The following is a 20,390-nucleotide window of genomic DNA, read 5'->3' on the forward strand; positions in this document are numbered from 1 at the left end:
CCTAAAACCCATATTTACTGCAAAATATTCCTATAAAACCACCTTTATTTTTACATTATTCACAAATCTCTACCTTGAAATTCAATAGAAAATATTACCTAAAAATTGAAATCCGTCAGCAATGTCTTTCTATTGGTGCATTTCATGCATTAATGACCAATTTATATTGTTGTTTGATCGAATAATAGAAAATCCCACACAAATACAACATATCTTAAATAGTTTGTTTTAATGTCATAGGATACCTGAGACTTTGGACACATCATTTGCTGTGTTTATGTGGGATTTTCAAACAACAATGTAAATTGGTCACTAATGGATGAAATTCAACAATAAATAGATGTTTTTTCAGTGAATTTTCAATTAAAGATTTGTAAATGATGCAAAAATTAAAGGCGGTTTCATAAGAAAATTTGTGAAATAGTTTTACAAAATTCTGTAACAAAATATTTTAGGGTATCCTGTGTTCTTAATGAGGGATATGATAGTCAATCACACTGCTGTAATGAGGGATATGATATTCAATCACACTGCTGTAATGAGGGATATAATATTCAATCACACTGCTGTAATGAGGGATATAATATTCAATCACACTGCTGTAATGTTGAATTAAGTTAAACCCTTACTTAACTGACAAATCAAGGTAATAAGTGCTCAGGTGAGCAATATGGCCCATGGGCCTTTCTCTTTTTTGAAATTTTAATTGCAACTTCTGCCTTCCATCACAGAACACCTCTATTTTTGCTTTGGAATTTAGATGTGATGTGACGTAATGCGTGTATTTATTTTGGAGTTTGCATACTCTACATAAAAGAAATGAAACGTATCCTTAGAAATTGTAGGAATAAAACTAGGATGACAGACCATAATACGAGTTTGTTTGTGATTTGTTGTGATAGTATACAGAATTACTGGTGTAATATTTACTACATGTAGTACTTAACATAGCTGACTGGGATTGTGTAGAGTGTTGTATAATTCAGTTATGTAGAGAGCTTTAGGAACCGTTATAAAAATGACTTTAGTGTACAGATTTGAGGTGTTTTAAAAAGAATGGTGGACTAACAGAATTTTTACAGCAGGTTCTCAGCGGTCATGGACCAGTAAATGTCAGTTACAAAACGAGTACCATGAACAAGTTCATGTCAATTATTAGAAAGTAGTAAGATTGGATTTAATTTTTAAGAAATGAATTTGTTGGTGGATGTATTTCTGGAAATGATATACATACGAGTGTACTTTAATAATATACTTTATGGCACAATTTACAAGGGCGATCAGTTGAGTGTTGTTGAGTCTGATGACATTAAAAACTCGAGTGTAAGTACTGCAGACACACATGGACAACCTCTCCTTTAGGTTTAGTTATGTACAGTAAATTATTATTATTAAATGTTTTGTGATAGTAATCGGAGTTCTGACACAGGGAGCATAAGGTAATGGGGTGTTCATATGTCAGTACCTTGATTGCTATCCAGCATATAGTACATGCATGCAAAACTCTACATTATTTGAGAATAGTAAAACTCTTAGCTGCCTATCATAGTTAGATACATGTAGCACTATACTGCTATCAGGAATATTACCTGTAAATGATTTCCTGTCAAGGCAGTCTTTACATACAAGATTTTCCTTTTTCTCTTGGGATTAAAAGACTTGGTTAAACAACAGTAAAATTTGGCTCTAATTCTGACTATAATATAACATTACATGAATAACAGGGATCGATGTATGTTAAAAAAAAAATCTGTTACTATATTACATGTATGACATCACAAAACATCCATAATCTGCTTTTTTTTCTTCAAATTACCAAAGATCCCTAGTTTTCAAGGCTTCAGAAACTTATAATGGACGATATGCATCAATGATCAAATTGACAATATCTTTAATTCACAGAGATAATTTTGGTCAATGCTTGTGGTCCATGATGTCTATTAAAAATAGGCATCTAACAGTGGGCACATTTGAAACATTTCATGGAAAGTGTAACGACTTTGTGATGTCATAATCAATCAAGGAAAAATCAATCTTCATTTTTATTTCTGACAAATTCAACATGGAAATTGCTGAATATCGGATTAATATCTAATAAATTGAAGGATGTTTAAATTTTGGGGTCAGAATTGGCTGTTGTTCAATGTAGTTCTTTGTGGATCAGAATCAGTTTCTGGTTAGGAACTTTACCAGCCAAAATTAGCATCAAGTCTTTGTAATGAAGTACAAAAAGAAAAATGAAAATGGGTCAAATTTTGACAACCTGAGTACATGTTAATCTTAAAATGCAGACGTAGAGGACATTTATATGTAGTGTGATTTTATATTGAGTTCAAATGTTATATTCATGAGGCTATATACATCATTTCAATGAGTTGAATGTTGTATATGTAAAATTAAACTGTTACATATATAAATACTTTGTTTATCTCATACTTTTATAATTCCATTGAATTTCTTCCTCTGTCTATGTCACCAATTTACCTCACACAAGGTAACGTTGTGTTTTTACTACCTCACACAAGGTTACGTTGTGTTTTTACTACCTCACACAAGGTTACGTTGTGTTTTTACTACCTCACACAAGGTTACATTGTGTTTTTACTACCTCACACAAGGTTACGTTGTGTTTCTACTACCTCACACAAGGTAACATTGTGTTTTTACTACCTCACTCAAGGTTACGTTGTGTTTTTACTACCTCACACAAGGTTACGTTGTGTTTCTACTACCTCACACAAGGTTACGTTGTGTTTCTACTACCTCACACAAGGTTACGTTGTGTTTTTACTACCTCACACAAGGTAACGTTGTGTTTTTACTACCTCACACAAGGTTACGTTGTGTTTTTACTACCTCACACAACGTTACATTGTGTTTTTACTACCTCACACAAGGTTACATTGTGTTTTTACTACCTCACACAAGGTTACGTTGTGTTTTTACTACCTCACACAAGGTTACGTTTTGTTTTTACTACCTCACACAACGTTACGTTGTGTTTTTACTACCTCACACAAGGTTATGTTGTGTTTTTACTACCTCACACAAGGTTACGTTTTGTTTTTACTACCTCACACAACGTTACATTGTGTTTTTACTACCTCACACAAGGTAACGTTGTGTTTTTACTACCTCACACAAGGTAACGTTGTGTTTTTACTACCTCACACAAGGTTACGTTTTGTTTTTACTACCTCACACAAGGTTACGTTGTGTTTTTACTACCTCACACAAGGTTACGTTGTGTTTCTACTACCTCACACAAGGTAACGTTGTGTTTTTACTACCTCACACAAGGTTACGTTGTGTTTTTACTACCTCACACAAGGTTACGTTGTGTTTCTACTACCTCACACAAGGTTACGTTGTGTTTCTACTACCTCACACAACGTTACGTTGTGTTTCTACTACCTCACACAACGTTACGTTGTGTTTTTACTAGCGTGCAATAACAGGAAGTACCATCAGCCAACTTGCATGCATTGAATAACTGGCAGTGCCTTTATCCAACGTGTTGGTGAAAGCTGTAGTGTATGTATGTGTACATTGGGTGATGTACCTCTTACCTATGAGATTACAATCAAGGTCTCTAATTTGAATTACAATGTTAACACTGTAGATGTAGAGTATAAAGTATTAATTTAAAATAAACTATTCCTTAAGGACTGGTTGTTCTAAAAATAGCAGAAGCATGATGTATTGGAAACTAGTAGTGCAGTATTCACAAAGTATATATAGTCATCATGAATATATATGAAGTCCTTAGTTAGTAACAGTCTGACTTTGCCGACATCATATTGAGTAAGTTTTCCTAAAGATATGCATGATGATTATTCTGGAAGACTTTCAGCTCCATCTATTCTTCAGTGTATATTATATAGTTATATTGCATGTGATCACAAAATGCCTTATAGTTATACAATGTGTAGTACTCAGTGGCAAATTTATTTATAACATTGTATGTAATACAATGTACAAGTTGATTAATTTGTTAATTATCTATACAAGCAAAAACGTACATCACCAGCTAAGAATTAAGACATTTAACCTTGATTTTCATTTTAATTTGGGAATATGAGTATAACTATATTTACCTTTAACATTGTCTGTAATTTAACTAATTATATAACCATTCATGAATTAGTCAGGATTTAACATGTATGAATGACCTAAATTAATACAGGTCACAGAGGATCGAACCGCCACCCCGGAGCCGGAGCCTGATTACACAGAGGCGGACCTGCCTAGTCTACAAGACACAGTCAACAGTCTTCAGCAACAGTTTGACCTCTCAGTGGTGGAGAAACATTCCCTGGAGATGGAGCTACAGTCAATGAACGAACGCCTGAAAGCTGCCACAGAAATGGTGGATAGGTGAGAACTTTAATATTGATCAATTTAAAGGTGTGCTGCCCTAAATTCATTTTCATTGGGGGGGGGGGGGTGTAATTTTCTTTGTTTTTATGGCATAAGAATTAGAATGCTCACAAATTTTAAATCCTTCATGAATAATAGGAGAAAATGAGTCGTGAACAAGATTAGTAATGCCACAACTGTGAACATGTTCAATGCTTATTTGTCTCAATCCAAAAAAATTCTACCATACAAAAATTAATATTTCTTCAAATGTTCAAAAAATTTCAAATGCATAATACATTTTATGAAATGAATTTGTATTTTATCTAGATTAAGTATGTATTGCTTCTTTTAAAACATTAATTAATCAATGTTTAGTAGAACTAAACCATTATGTATCCAAACAGAAATCAAATTTAGTATTATATTTTTACAATTTTATGCTTCACAGTTTAATTACAGAGGTTTTTCTTGAGATGATGAATGATATTGAATTTTCCTTGCAGTTTAAAGCCCCAGGAAGCCTCGTGGAGGAAGCATGTGAAAGAGAATGACTGTAATGAGGTGATGTTGGCTAACTGTCTGACTGCCGCCGCCTTCCTGGCGTACTGTGGCCCAGCCAGTATCGATGTCAGGTAGGAAACAGATGCCCGAAATACATTTTTATGCCCGAAATATATTTTTATGCCCCAACAAATGGAGATGAATACACTAAATTTCACTTTCATTGCTATGCCAACTTTAGCATGTTTCAGCTACTTTCCAAATATTGACTGTTAAATAAACACAACATTGTATTTGTACCAGGTAGGATATGTTGGGAATTTCTCTAATCATGAAATAGCGTTACTGTATTTCAGTGATATTTGTTTTGACCTATGACTTGTCTTTGACTTTTCAGAAAGAGAATGGGAGAGTTCTACATGCAGGTGTGCGAGTTCCATGGCCTCCCTATGCCCAGGAACAAATTGTTCAGAAATATGGAGTTGATTGACTTCCTTTACAAACCTGTAAGTTATCACAAAATCATGGGAAAATGTTGCAATTGTAAAATACTCAGGATGAGCCAAAAGCTTTTCCATTATAGTGATGGAAGCTATTAACACTATATTTTACTTTGGTAAACCTTCTTGGAGAAAAAAATCTGAGCACAGCTGCCACTATTCTCTTAATCTCCACAATGAAGATTTCCCTCAGTAAGTTGTTGGTTTTACAGATGGATGTGATACGAATGGAGACCATGAGGTTGTCCATCACCAAGCTGATGTTGGAGAATGCCTGCTTCCTGATGCAGAAGGAAAGTATGATGGCCTGGCCTCTCCTCTGTGACCCCACCAGCCGGGTCCTGGACTGGCTCAGAAACTTTTATGGACACACCGGTCTAGTGGAGGTTAAATATTCGGTAAGTTGTACATATATATATATATATATATATATATATATATATATATGCCTTCTGACCCTAGAAGTGCAACTTCTTTCTTTGTCACTTTAGTCCAGGATGTGAATGCAAAAGATTTCATAAGTCACAAGATATATAAAATGTCTCCTTGTGAGGAATTTTTCAAAGGCAAAATCTCTTCAAACAAATATTGTAAAGTCACCAATTCAATTCTTCATACAACACGGCCAGGTGTATTTCACAGTGTTGTATAATATTGTAATTCTTTATACAACACGGCCAGGTGTATTGCAAAGGCCCGTCTGCGAAGCAAGGCTCTAAAGGTAACACGTATGTAAAAGAAAAAGTCAAAATCAGCAACAGAAAAAGAGATAATCTCTATATACGTTCACTGAATTTTTCGTGATCCATATGGGCGCCGCCATTTATTTTTTCATTACCTGCTTCAACAGGTATTCGTGTTTTATTTTGAATGCCAATAATAGAAGACTCTGACGTGCAATTTGTAATTTAAATACTCAGTTTGTTCAAAGTGAATAGCATAATTATCATTGTAACAGATTTTAGGAAATAATTACATATAAAATCGTAATACGACTAAATAGATGAACGAGTTCATGAGTTTCTTTGAATAAGAATATACGATAAAATTACGGTTACTTTTTTATCATTTTGAATTTATTGGTTAATTTTGTTTAGTTTTATAACGGCCCTTTTCATTGCATACGGAATGTATTATTGTTGTTTATAATTGCTTGCTTTGAAAAAGAGAAAAAAGTCGAGGCTAAATGTGACGTCACAATGCACAGTTGACGTCGCCTTGCGTTTTATTTCCTGCGTTCAATGAATAGGTGGATCCTGTAAAACTGTTGTCCCCATATAAACCCCTTTAATATTGAGATGTTACTGGGTTTTTAGCGCAAGGAAAATTTCATTAAAAATATATTTTTTTAAATGAATCATAATCTACCGTACTTAACGGAATTATGATTACCACTTGGGACAATGACCATTACATGCTTCGCTCGGTCCAACGGTCACACCGTATACATATTATTGTAATTCTTGATTTGCAGGAGATTCGTTCTCAGTTTGAGAACTGTCTGGCAGAAGGTTGCCCTCTGTTGGTAACAGACTGTGACACAAAACAACTGGCCAAGGACAAGCGATTCAGAGATGCTATCCAAAGCTGTAAACACTTTATCAATGGAAAACTCAAGTTCAAAATCACTGTAAGTCATCTTATCATTCTTTTGAACATTTTTCAAACAAAACGATGCAAGTACACATCTACTCACTTCAGAAAATGATTACTCTACGATTAAAACCATAATCAGTGGATTGAAGTAGCATATATAACAAAATATTGTTGGCTTTGATAACAGTATCAGTATTGGTTTGGTGATGGGGGCGGGCGGTTGGGTGTCAACAATTGGTTTACGGATGATAACTCGAAAAGTTTACAATCTAATCAAATGAAACTTTGATATATTGTTGGGTACCAGGTAAGGAAGACCCCTATTTATTTTGGAGAAAAATGGTCAAAGGTCAAGGTCACAGTGACCAAAAATAGAAAGAAAATTTCAGAAAAATTTGGTTTCCGGATGATAACTCAGAAAGTTTAAATCCGAATCAAATGATACTTAAAGATATTGTTATGTACCAGGTAAGAAAGACCCCTATTGATTTTGGAGAAAATAGGTCAAAGGTCAAGGTCACAGTGACCGAAAATAGATTTAAAATTCCAAAAAAAATTTGGTTTCAGGAGGATAACTCGAAAATTTTCAATTTGAATAAAATGAAACTTGGATATTTTGTTGGATACCAGCAAAGCAAGGCCCCTATTGATTTTGGAGAAAAAAGGTCAAAGGTCAAGGTCACAGTGACCAAAAATAGATTGAAAACTTCAGACAAATATGGTTTCTGGACAGTAACTCGAAAAGTTTAAAACTGAATCAAATGAAACTTGGTTATATTGTTGGATAGCAGGTTAGGAAGATCCCATGCAACTCGGCTCATGCACCCCTGGGTGCATATATTGATTTTTCTATTACATATAGTGAAAGTTTACTTACAATACCAGCATTGCAATATCAGCACTGTTATGAATTTGATATTTTAGGTGGAGGATCATGAAGTGGAGTGCGATCCTCGTTTCCGTCTTTTCCTCCATACCACCGTGGAGCCACACATCGTGCCACCACACTTGGCGGCTTATACCTCCGTCATCTACTTCCAGCGGTCCCGTGCAGACATTGAAGAGACTCTGCTGGATAGATTTATCTTTCAAGAAAAATCAAAATTGGAGGAGGAGAGGGTGTCTCTACTGCAGGTGATGTCACAGTTTAGAAGACATCTGATTGCCTCTGTGAAATATGAAATGTCATGTTTTTTTCTGTATGCATTTAAGTCATCACTGTTGATTTCTAGCTGTATCAAGTTAGTGTCAAACAAAATCTGAGCTGTTTGGCCTGACAAGTCGAAAAAGGCCTGGTTCATTTGTTGGCATTAAGTTTAACTGTACATCAAAATTTACTGAAGAAAATAAGTTTCCTTGTCCTGCTGGCCTTGTTAAGTATACCTGAAATTGTAAATACATCTGAAACTTGACAGTCATACAACTACAGATTTATTTGACTAAGAATGAAGAAATTGGATAAATGCTGTATAATCACAAAAAATACATAAACCCGCCATTTTAGGAAATGATTAAAACAAGGTATTTAAGATTAAAATGAAAACATTTGTATTTAGGACCACAAAGTGATAATAATCATACCTTCAATTTAGTTAGTAACTGTATTAGATTCATCACTTGATGAAAAACAGATCACTGGAATGAAAATCTATGGCTTAGCTCTAATGTTATTAATTTTTTTTAATGGTAAACAGGAAAGGAAAGAGAACTTGGAGTTGATGGAGAAGCTGGAGAAGTCAATGTTGGAAAGTTTGTCCAGTGACATTAGATTAATGAATGAACTCCCTGCCACCAAAAAACTGGCCGAGCTTAAGAAACAGTATGATGAAACTTTGGATAGGTATGTATGGAGTTACCTCCCCTTAATGCCAATGTAGGTACATGTATATATCTCTTGCACTATGAAACCCTTTGCAATTTACCTCTAGTAATTGAATATAGATAAGATTGGTATAAATCTATTTCAGTCAAGAACGTGTTGATTCTAATGAGGCCACCAACACCAGGAATCGTGAGCTATCTCGTGAGTTTGCTCGTCGTGGTGCTGTGTGTTTCCACGTGATGCAGTATATGAGAGAAGTTAACCCTCTCTACCAAGTCTCTTATGCTCAGTTTCAACAGTTATATGATGCTGCCATCGCTCACTCTGAAAGGTTGGTCTTCAAGCACTATAGATTATCAAAAATCATACAGCTATCTGGTCCTTGATTTTTCTAAAAAAAAAAAAAAAAAAGAAGATTTTTCACAAACTCATTTCAAATGCATTCATGTATATAACTGTATACTTGTTACACACATGCACATAGTTTCAAAAAGAAAAATACAATACTCATTTTGGTGATTTTGGTGACATACAATATAATATTACTAAAGCTATATAAAATGCCTATAGCAGTTCACATTAACTCTCATTTTGTATTGAAGCAGAGAGAGGCAGAATATTCAGATTGTTTTCAAATTTTCAATATATTGGTTATATTGTTAGTGGGTATACCAGTGGTTTTCGACGGTTACACCCGAAGTCTACCAAGCGCTTTGTGCTAGGGTTTGAGATGTTCTGTTGACAGTATTGAGTTTATAATTTTTTGACTTCATGCGTACAGATCAACCTATTTAAGCTTCCTGTTTTTGGATGACAGTTGTCAAATGCATGAATTTAAGTAGAACCTACACAACTTTAGAGGTACATTTTGAAACCTGGATATCTGACACTGGAGGTTGATCTGTATATAGAAATCTTTACAAGAGGGTGTTAAATTGTTGAAATGAATTGGGAGGTTTTTTCAATGCATGAGTTGCTTTTTGCCTAATTAGAATTATTTATCTTTGTTGCAGTTTTTCTTGACATTATTTGTACATTCAAAATTCATTTTGATTGTTCATGATATACAATCATTATTAGGTGTAATAATTATCTTGTGTTATATGATTTTAAATTTTACTGTGTTTATCATGCATCTATATTGTTACAGAGCTCAGAGAGCAGAGGAAACTCTGGAGAAAATAACCTACATGGCTTACACCACATTTGCAAGGGGACTTCTGGAGAGAGACCGATTTATTTTCACACTCCTGCTGGCTGTAGAGGTGAAATTCAAATTCATTCAATTTGTCACAAAAACCACACATTTTCATACATTTATGAAATCTGTCTTTCCCTGTGGCATTCATGTAATTATCTACATTTATATCTGTCGGATCTCAGTTTGATAAATTTCAAGCTACGCAAATTTAACTTGTGAGAGATGGTGCCTTTTAATTCTGGACCTTAAAAAAATTCCAGATATATGATTGTAGGTGGAAGATTCCCTGGGTAATATTGATATGATTGTAGGTGGAAGATTCCCTAGGTAACATTGATATATGATTGTAGGTGGAAGATTCCCTGGGTAACATTGGTCCAGGAGAACGGGAATTCTTGGTGTCACCAAACTACAGCGCTGTTGTCATGACAAAACTCGGCTTCACCCAACCACAAGACAGCAGGATTGTCCAGATGAAGAAGCCGTTTGATTGGATGCACGATGACCAGTTCCACAACCTACAGGTTCTGGCCACTCATTTCGAATGGTTCCAGGAGAAGTTTGAGAGGATGCCAAAAGATGGCCGTGAGATGGAATGGAGAATGCTGTGTGACAATGTGGAGAAGGAGCCAGAGAACATGCCACTGCCCGACAAAATGGACAGCAAAGACTTTGCTCCCATGAAGCGTTTACTGGTGGTCAGGGCAGTCAGAAGTGACCGTCTGATGCAGGCATCCACTGTCTTTATACAGAGAGTGCTGGGGAAAAAGTAAGTTATATCACTTTCACTTAATTATACCAACTCCAGTGATATGTCCTCCTTAATTATATTTAATTATACCAACTCCAGTGATATGTCCTCCTTAATGTATATTTAATTATACCAACTCCTGTGATATGTCCTCCTTAATTATATTTAATTATACCAACTCCAGTGATATGTCCTCCTTAATTATACCAACTCCAGTGATATGTCCTCCTTAATTATATTTAATTATACCAACTCCAGTGATATGTCCTCCTTAATGTATATTTAATTATACCAACTCCAGTGATATGTCCTCCTTAATGTATATTTAATTATACCAACTCCAGTGATATGTCCTCCTTAATTATACCAACTCCAGTGATATGTCCTCCTTAATTCATTTGACTGCTCATTGTTTTGTTTATAGAACTAGTGTTTAGCAATACCTATAACAATCACCATGTAGTTACAAAAGTAGATAATCAGATTTAATTTCTATACATGTATACACAGTAAATATTGATGTCAAATGATCTATGACTTTGTTCCTGTGATATGAGTCTGTAGTTACTTCTGTATGTACTTCTAGCTGGTTTAATGTAAATTTGAGGAAGGAATATAGTGGGTAGGTGATTGTAAAACCTTGAAAATTAACACAAAGTTGTTTGAATTGTTGGTGAAGGAAATGAAATGTTGTGCCAATCAAATTTTCTATTTTTGCTATTCGTTTTTCATTCTGTTCAGTTATATGAATGCATTTTGATTGATACTTACAATTTGAATTTGTTGTGCTAGCTGTTTATGAATTTATTTTTTTTTTAATTTTAGGAGCATGATAATTGATAATTTTGTTCATTAATTATATTTACAAATGAAATTTTGATGTGTTTCTAATTTTAACACACAGCACCTTGTACATACTCGGTATGGAGAGGCCAAACTATACTGAACTTAATATAAGCATTCTACAGCTTTCACAGCAAGCACACAGTCACATACACATCTAGCCTCTCATCTCCACAAATCATGTTGACAAATTTGGAAAGATTCATGTGTCATAAAAAGAAAACCGCCAATACTCCTTACAATGACAGCATATTTACATCAAGCTATATAACACAATTATGTGATCACAATTGGTTGCAGTTTGTCAAAAATCATGAGACAAAAGCCAACCAGACAAAGGACTGTCGTATGGGCCTAATCTAGCCTCCTGAATTAAATTTCAATTCATTGAAGCAAAGTTGTTTTTTTTTGTTTTGTTTTTTGAGGCACAATTTCCTGATATGTTATTTGTAGAAAAATGCTGGCAATGATAAGGTATGATACCTTGAATGTGTGACATTTCCCATATTTTTTAAACTTTTATTTTAAAAGTGCACATTCTTATTTGCAATGACAAAGTTTATTGGAGAACATGATTTACAAATTTCACTACATACATGTATGTATCTATCCAAGATACATCAATGGTAGAAAAATAAATCATATTATCCTATGTACTCATTGTTCTTTAAATAAAAACAAATGCAGAAAGTGACAATGAAAAACACAACAATAAAATGTTTCATTTTTCATGTCAAAATATAAGAAATGTTATGAAACTGTACATAAATATTATCATGGATTTGCTGCACAAGAATGGAAGTTTAAAAAGATCTACAACTGTACTTAAAATTTGGCGTGAATTTTCTCAGTATCTAGGAGCCAAGTTAAGCCTTTGTTATGTATAGCTCTTTGAAAATTAACACATCATGAAGTAATTACTTTTTTAATTAACCCCATTGCTATTTTCATACCAGCATTCTACATGGTCCAGAACAGGAGTATTTAGGGTAAGGGTTTGTCTTGCATGGGAGGCGGCCATCACACCGCTCCAGAAATCACTGTGTCTTCCCAGAATTCATTGCATCTATCATTTCTCTGCTGGTGCATTGTTTTACAGGATTGTGGAGTTTGAATTTGTTAGAATCTGTTGTTTGAGCTAGAATTTGTCATTAGTCTGAATTATGGCTGAAAAGTTCTATGAAAGTATTCACGTTATACTGTAATGAGGTGGAACCAAAAAAAAAACCTAAAAAATTTTAATTTTACATTTGATCTGTGTTCAGTGATACTAATTTTTCATAGCATTGAAACTATAAAAGCAAATTTTGAAATTGAAATAATTATAAAGAAGACAGAAATCATGAGCACAAAGATGTGACTGCTTGCTTGGAAATTTACCCAAGCTTTTTATCAGATTTTCTTTTCAGTTTGAATGTCATCAAGAAAAAGAGTTGCCCTTCCTTTATTTGTGTTGAGATTCTCCCCTGAATTTGTGTTAGTGAAGCTTGAGATTCTCCCCTGAATTTGTGTTAGTGAAGCTTGAAATTCTCCCCTGAATTTGTGTGCTTTAGTTATTGTGATGTTAAAGCATGTGTAAAGAATTTTTATTCCATTTAAGAAAATATGAATTTTTGCAAATATCTGATGTTTCTTTGTAATGAATATGTAAAAAAAAATATGTGGGAGAAGTTTCCAAATCACACCTGGACTTCTGGGTAGCACATTCAACTAACTTATGAATTAATTCTTTGTTTACATGATCTTTTAACTTTATAACAATCTCAAACTGAACATTTCTATATTCACAATATTTCAATTAAAGTGCATGCATATTAACATTTGCAAAACCTCAAAATCCATGTATCTATGTAACAATGTACTATAAACGGTTACAGATATTATGGAGACATGGGCCTGGACCTGTCAACCATGTACAAACAGAGTGCCCCAGTGTCTCCCTCCACTATCTCCCTTCCCATTCTCTTGCTGTACACGTTTGAGGCTGAGGCTGCCCAGAGTCGCTTTATTGACTTCTCCAATCGTAAACAGGCCCAGCGTCACATGATTACAGTAACAGACAACTCTCAGGCCACTCGCAGCAAGGTCAGAAAGGTCATCAAGAAAGCAATCAGCGAGGTAAGGTTTACAATACTGAATCAAAGAAATAAATTACAGAGGCATATACAATATTGTTTCATTTGTTCATGAGTGAAGTAAGTTTACAAAGATATAGACTGTTTAACTTTGCAACAATCATACACAGTGGATGTTTGAATGCAATGTATGTGCAGTGTCATATTGATGTAATCTTACTTTGTAGGAATTAATTAATTAGCAGTTTTACAGGGAGGTGAACTTTGTAGAAATTAATTAATTAGCAGTTTTACAGGGAGGTAAACTTTGTAGGAATTAATTAATTAGCAGTGTTACAGTGATGTAATCTTACTTTGTAGGAATTAATTAATTAGCAGTTTTACAGGGAGGTGAACTTTTTAGAAAATAATTAATTAGCAGTTTTACAGGGAGGTGAACTTTGTAGAAATTAATTAATTAGCAGTTTTACAGGGAGGTAAACTTTGTAGGAATTAAGTAATTAGCAGTGTTACAGTGATGTAATCTTACTTTGTAGGGATCTTGGGTGTACATTCACAATGCTCATAATGCACCCAGTGTTTTGACCAGCTTAGGTTCATTCCTGACTGAGAGACCAAACCCAGAAGGGTTTCGCCTGTGGGTAGCCAGTCAGGCGAACCCCGAGGTCATTCCCGTCAGACTGCTGCAGAACTCCATCAAAGCGGTTGTGGACACACCTAAGGTCTGTGAGAATATTTCAGTGTATTGTAGTTTAAGACATTTAAAAGCAGCTATAGCTTTATAACTGCATTGGATTCAGTTGTATAAAAGAATATTTATAACTAAACGTTATCCAACAATTAATGTTATATCAATGATAAAGTTTATTTACATGAATTTACAAGGATATGCGCTGCAGGTAAGCTAGAGTATCAAATATAAACATTGAATATTGGTTGACCAATATTGACATTCCAGGTGATGAAGGACAGCATGATTCGGTCTTTCTCCTGGTTTGAATCAGACATTCTGCGACAGTCGTCGCGCCCGGAGTGGCCGGTGATGCTGCACAATCTGTGTTACCTCCATGCTGCAGTACAACTGAGGGCCAGGTTTGGACAGGGGGGCTGGAACTGTCCCCAAGATTTTCATAATATAGGCTACAGCAGTCTGCAGGCAAGTTCTCAGGGTCAACTAACCGTACTGATATCTACTGAACATTTATCGCTTCAGTATTTAAATTTACAATAAGATAATTTGTGGCATGCTGTGATTTACTTTGTTTTTGTGAGATCAAGCATTCATGGTTTAAAAAAGAGATAGTCAATGTTCTTTTCTGTTTGTATTGAATTTCTGTTCTTTACCACAAAAACAAAAAAATTATAGCTTCAATAAAATCAAGGATCTTACAGTGTGTATCCTTCCAAATATGAAAATGAAAAATTGCATTTCAACCTTTAAAAATTTTTAAAGAAAGCTGAATTATCCCACATTGCCATAAATTCATTTGGATCCCTCACCTGCTGTTTTACAGGAGGCTCTGGCAATAGTACAGAGCGAGTTTAAGGAGCCGCTTTTTTGTGTGGCCCCTGATGGTTCCCAGATGCCCAGGCCTGTGTCCTACAACGGCATCAGAAACATGGTCGCCGAGGTATGCATCCCGATTGTTCAGTAGGAAAGGATGATCATCACTTTGTGCCTAGTTCACTTAAATGCAAATTAAATTTACTTCAGATTAATTATAATGCAAATTAAACTAATGCAATAAAAATAAAAATTATGAGTTAATTTGCTACAAATTGATTTAATATTCTTTAACTTTTCTGTATATTATTATTAAATGGCCATTTTATCAAATGCCCTAATTATTAGTTATAACTTTCCTTGCATATAAGAAAAAAAGTTATTGCATATTACATATATTATATCGCTTATAACTTATATATTATATATATAGCCTGTATTTAAAACCATGAATGTATGTAGATTTAATATGATCGTTATTCTTTATAGATTGTGTATGGTAGCTATGTGACCGATTTCTATGATCATCAAAGTCTGTGTGCCATGGTGGACTTCTGGCTTTCCTCTGGGGCCCTCAAAAGGGACTTTGAAGTAAAAGGATGTAAGACTTTTCTCTCGTTATGCAATTTCATTTTACACTCTTTAAACTGAATACTTGCGTGGTTTTTTTTTTATATTTCTACTAATATTTTTCAAAATGTTAAGCTAAATGAATCTTCACTTTTTGTTGCAGTAAAGTACCGCCATCCACAAGCCTTCTTTAACCCAAATGTGCGACTTAACTCTCTGATCCAGGCTCTAGATGGCGCTCCAAATCATTATCTAGATGTGCCTGAAGGCTGCCATATTCACCAAACCATAGTGGTACGTTTCTAGGTTTCAAGGATTTCGTCTTAATTTGCCAGTTTTCTCCTGATTTCTCACATCCATTCCATCTGAACTCCTAAGGGTTATCGGGGATCTGTCATTATTTCCTTTACAGTGTCTTTATGTTTCATTTTTGGCAAGGTGGATTAATATGTACATCATCTGTCAAAGAAATAGATTATGTTTTATTTCCACAAAATTTTGATGTGGAAATAGAATGAAGACATAATACGAGATATTTGATGATGATACATTGTTGTGAAATCAAATTCAATCCATATTCAAAGCAAAATGATGACCCAGAATACTCACATGTGAATTTGATTAATATGGTTTAAAATTAATCCATTAGTTTTTCTGCAAGCCGTGCACATGCCGAGTAAAAAAATTTTATATAATATATATTGTTTCATAGTTTAGAATGTAATGAAATCAAGCTTACAGTTGAAATATTTTTAAGAATTTAATATAACGTAGCTTTAACATTTAATTTGAGATGCAGAGTAAATTTGCTATTAAAATATGGTTTGTTAATGTATATTCAATGCTTTTTCAATGTTTCTTTCTTCATTTGTTTTTTCCTTGCATAACAGGATGAACTTAGTGCGGTAGGCTGTACCAGTGTGTTCATAGTGTGTCCATAGACAAAATAACATGTGACAAATGTTAACCCCAAAATTCACTGCCATAACAAAATGATGACTTGCTCCATATATTGCAGCAATATATTCAGTATATTACAATCATAGCTGATAAATAATTGCCTATATATATACACACACCCAGTTTGAACAAGGTTTTTTTTAGCATTGTGTTGAGTGAATTTAAAGATATTTTTAATTCTCTTATTCAATCTCTCTTTAAAACCTCTTTAGTTTAAAAGAAAGGTATGAAAAATAGCACCATGCAAAAATTAGAAATTATTAATGAATGTTCTAGATTTTTGCTATCATTAGGTTATCAGTATTTATATTTTATATATTTAGCAAACCTCCAAAATGTGCTTTTAGATATGCAAAACTGCATGAATATTTAGCTAAGCTGAGCCATTGACTTGAGTTTTTGATCACGATTTGTCTCTTGTCTGGTGATGTGGTTGTTATCTTGACTTCTTCTCCAGAACCAGCATGCCAGGATACATGAAAGAGATTCAAATTTGTTTCAATAAAGGGTTCAACCTTTCCCCTTTTCAAGGGGAATAATTGGAAAAATAGTGTGAATACAGTCTACTCCAGATATAATGAAATTCAGAGGACCAACCTGAATTGTTCATTATATCCAAAGAACTACACAAATATTGCTACTGGGGGATTTATTTTAACTTCAATATAACAAATAGTTCAATATAACCGACTTCAAAATAAGTGGAGTGGACTGTAGTGTGAATTGGGTAGAATGTCACACTAGGTGTTTAAAGTTTTACATATTGGAATTCTTTTAGCTCAGATTAGCTTTTCTGATCAAAGAATGTCTGTCATCTATCTGTCTGCAAACTTATCATTTTTAAGTTTTTTCTCTAGAACCACAGTTGGGTCAATTTCAACTAAACTTGGCACAAAGCTTATTTGGGTTAAGGGAATTCAAATTTCATAGAATGAATGACCAAACCCCCTTCCAAGGAGAGATAATGAAGAAATGGGAATATAGGATATGGTGCTTCAAAAATATTAATTATCAAAGATCACTAGACCAGAAAAGCCATAACTGACACAATAGCATCCTTATGTGATGAAGGATTCAAGTTAGTTCATGATCCCTGAAAACAGTTTACGGCCTTATTAGGTATATACTTTTGTAAAATTATTATTCAAGCATCCTTATGCAGTGTAAATTAAAGTTTGGTCACCCAGTGGGGCAGGGACCACAGTAGGAACCACAGTCCTCCATCCATCATAGCCACAATGGGGATAAAGGTTTACATAGGAATATCTAGGAAAACTCATTAAAGTCATATTTTCAAGTTGATATGCAATCATCCTAGTGTAGTGTAAATTCAAGTTTGTGCAATCCATGACCCCTTGACGGCCACAAGGGGTTTAAAATTTTACTTTGGAATATAATAGAATTCTTTGAAAACTCTTCAAAGACTGCAAGGTACAAATATGTTTGATATTCACTCATCTCCATGTAATGTACTTTCTCGTTTGTTCACACAATCTTCTCAATTAATATCCCCATGTAATATAATACTGTGTTTAGGATGGGGCCATAGTAGGGGTTCAACAATTTACATAGAAATATATACAGTCAGATCTTGTTATCTCGAACTCGAAGGGACTGAGAAAAAACTTAGTGATATCTGAGGATTTGAGATATCGAGGATAAAATACTTAAATAAGTGGTTGGGACTTCCAAATCACTTTTACATATCCATGGCATTCGAGATATTGGTGTCTGAGGTACCAAAGTTCAACTGTATATGAGAAAATTCTCTGAAAATCTTTGAAAGAACCACAAGGAAACGTTTCAAAGCTCTTCTTGCCAAAATTAATGTTGTATGTGGGAAATTACAAATGCACAGGTGAGCAATGTGGCTCATGGGCCTCTTGTTTTGATTCTTTTCAACCACAACTAGTATATTATTTATCATATAAATACACAGTGTAGAATCAAATGATCACTGGGGCAAGGTAATTGGGGTTACAATAGTGATAAATAGTAGAGAGAAGTATGAATTATAAATCTGATTAAAAAATTAAGAAAAAAAACCCATTACTTTGGTTGTCCTGGAGCTGAGAGTATGTGTCTTCATATTTTTCATTTTAAACCAAAATGAAATTTAGATGGGTTTTTTTCCTTCTAAATATTCATATTTTCAATGCAACCAAGGTGAAAAAATACCATTTCACAAAGCCATCAGCTGAGATGATACACTGGAATATTGCATGCATGTTCCAAATCACTATAGTGCATATTACCATGCAATTCTACATCACAAGTGCATGAATCTAACCTTCTAATATCACTATCTCCACAATTATGTACCAATCATATATATGAAACCCCAATTTACTAGATAGTATGATACCCCCCTCCCCCCTCCATGTTTGTATTATTTAGTAAAGATGTGTAAAATGTAGGTGTGTTAAGTGCAGATTCACAAGGCGGACTGATTTTCAAAAGTTTGGAGTTTGCCAGTAATTTCTGGAATATAAGTTGTTTCAATTCACATTGATGTGATCATGATTTCAAAGCGTAGATCAAGTTACTTTTCTGTCTCTGAAACAGGTTAATTTCAAAAATGAAAATGACTTCCTTTGCACTTCTCACTGAGATCCTTGTAGCCCTATGAGTAAGGAGAAGTAAGCTAGACTGTATAGAATCATGCAGGTCTGTACATCTTTATTTCTTGCTGCTTCATCAGTGCCCCCACCCTATAGAGGTAAAGTAAACATTTAATGAGTAGAAAACACTATTCAGATAACAGTTTACACTGCAGTATTAGTATTCTTAATTTACAACAACGACATTCAGGCTAAGACTTTTGTTTGGACTTAGGAAATATTAGTAGTCATAGTAGACTTTTTGTTGACAGATTCTGCAATATAGAGGTTTACTCAAAATAGATAGATTTTGTGATTTTAATGTGATGTACCAAATATGTATACACATGTACATGACATGCCTAATTGAAAACTAATTTGGTATAAAGTCTTTTTTAATCAACTTTAATGATTGGTAAAGGGGAATAATTGCCTGAAGGTAATGGTTTGATTTACTTTGAGAATCAATAAAAAAATAACTTTGAGGTATCGAGGTGCAACATTTTGACAATTAAATTACCACAAAACTATGGTCATTGAATGTTGGCTGGAAATTTTATAAGAATTTCATTAATGATATTAAACAAGGCAGAGTGACTGAAATTCTGTATCATCTTATTTCTAATCTCATGCTCACTTCATTAGCTCACACAAGCCTTAAATTAGGCCAAAGTGAACTTGTCTGATCAAACTTCTGTCGTTTTTTAACTTTTCTTCTCTACAGTTCAATCATACTGGTACAAAATATTCTTTGGAAAACGAGAGTTATATGTTTCTTTAGATAAGCTCCTTTCTAAGGGGAGAAAAATGGGAAATAGTGTAAGATTTAACAAAATAAATATGTATGTTTCCCCCATATTGTACAATGGTACTATTTATCAATGTAATATTCAAATTTGTTCAACTCTTTGTCCCCTGAAAAAGACCAGTACAATAGGAGTTTAATGTTTCATATATAGAGGAAAATTACAAAAAAAAATTCCTTTCAGAATCACAGAATTATGGTTATAGTCTTATAAATATCAAAGTGTAAATAAAATTTTCTTTCTATGACAAAGTCCATAATGGGGTTTACACAGTTAATGTCCAAAACTCACCAGTCTTT

General features: G+C 34.1%; 1 protein-coding gene across 1 annotated transcript in view; it reads left to right on the forward strand.

Moving 5' to 3' along the window:
* LOC125674124 (uncharacterized) overlaps positions 1–20,390 on the forward strand; it is a 90,345-nt gene that overhangs the window by 60,983 nt on the left and 8,972 nt on the right. The window contains exons 75-92 of the mRNA XM_056158016.1: positions 4,187–4,377; positions 4,866–4,994; positions 5,261–5,369; positions 5,576–5,761; positions 6,838–6,993; positions 7,884–8,093; positions 8,654–8,799; positions 8,927–9,112; positions 9,932–10,046; positions 10,333–10,751; positions 11,320–11,355; positions 13,454–13,694; positions 14,188–14,373; positions 14,610–14,807; positions 15,166–15,282; positions 15,645–15,756; positions 15,889–16,019; positions 16,616–16,630. Coding sequence (XP_056013991.1) covers positions 4,187–4,377; positions 4,866–4,994; positions 5,261–5,369; positions 5,576–5,761; positions 6,838–6,993; positions 7,884–8,093; positions 8,654–8,799; positions 8,927–9,112; positions 9,932–10,046; positions 10,333–10,751; positions 11,320–11,355; positions 13,454–13,694; positions 14,188–14,373; positions 14,610–14,807; positions 15,166–15,282; positions 15,645–15,756; positions 15,889–16,019; positions 16,616–16,630 — 2,883 coding nt within the window. The remainder of the gene's footprint in view (positions 1–4,186; positions 4,378–4,865; positions 4,995–5,260; positions 5,370–5,575; positions 5,762–6,837; positions 6,994–7,883; positions 8,094–8,653; positions 8,800–8,926; positions 9,113–9,931; positions 10,047–10,332; positions 10,752–11,319; positions 11,356–13,453; positions 13,695–14,187; positions 14,374–14,609; positions 14,808–15,165; positions 15,283–15,644; positions 15,757–15,888; positions 16,020–16,615; positions 16,631–20,390) is intronic.

The sequence above is a fragment of the Ostrea edulis genome, chromosome 3, assembly GCF_947568905.1.
Source record: "Ostrea edulis chromosome 3, xbOstEdul1.1, whole genome shotgun sequence".
Lineage (NCBI taxonomy): Eukaryota > Metazoa > Mollusca > Bivalvia > Ostreida > Ostreidae > Ostrea > Ostrea edulis.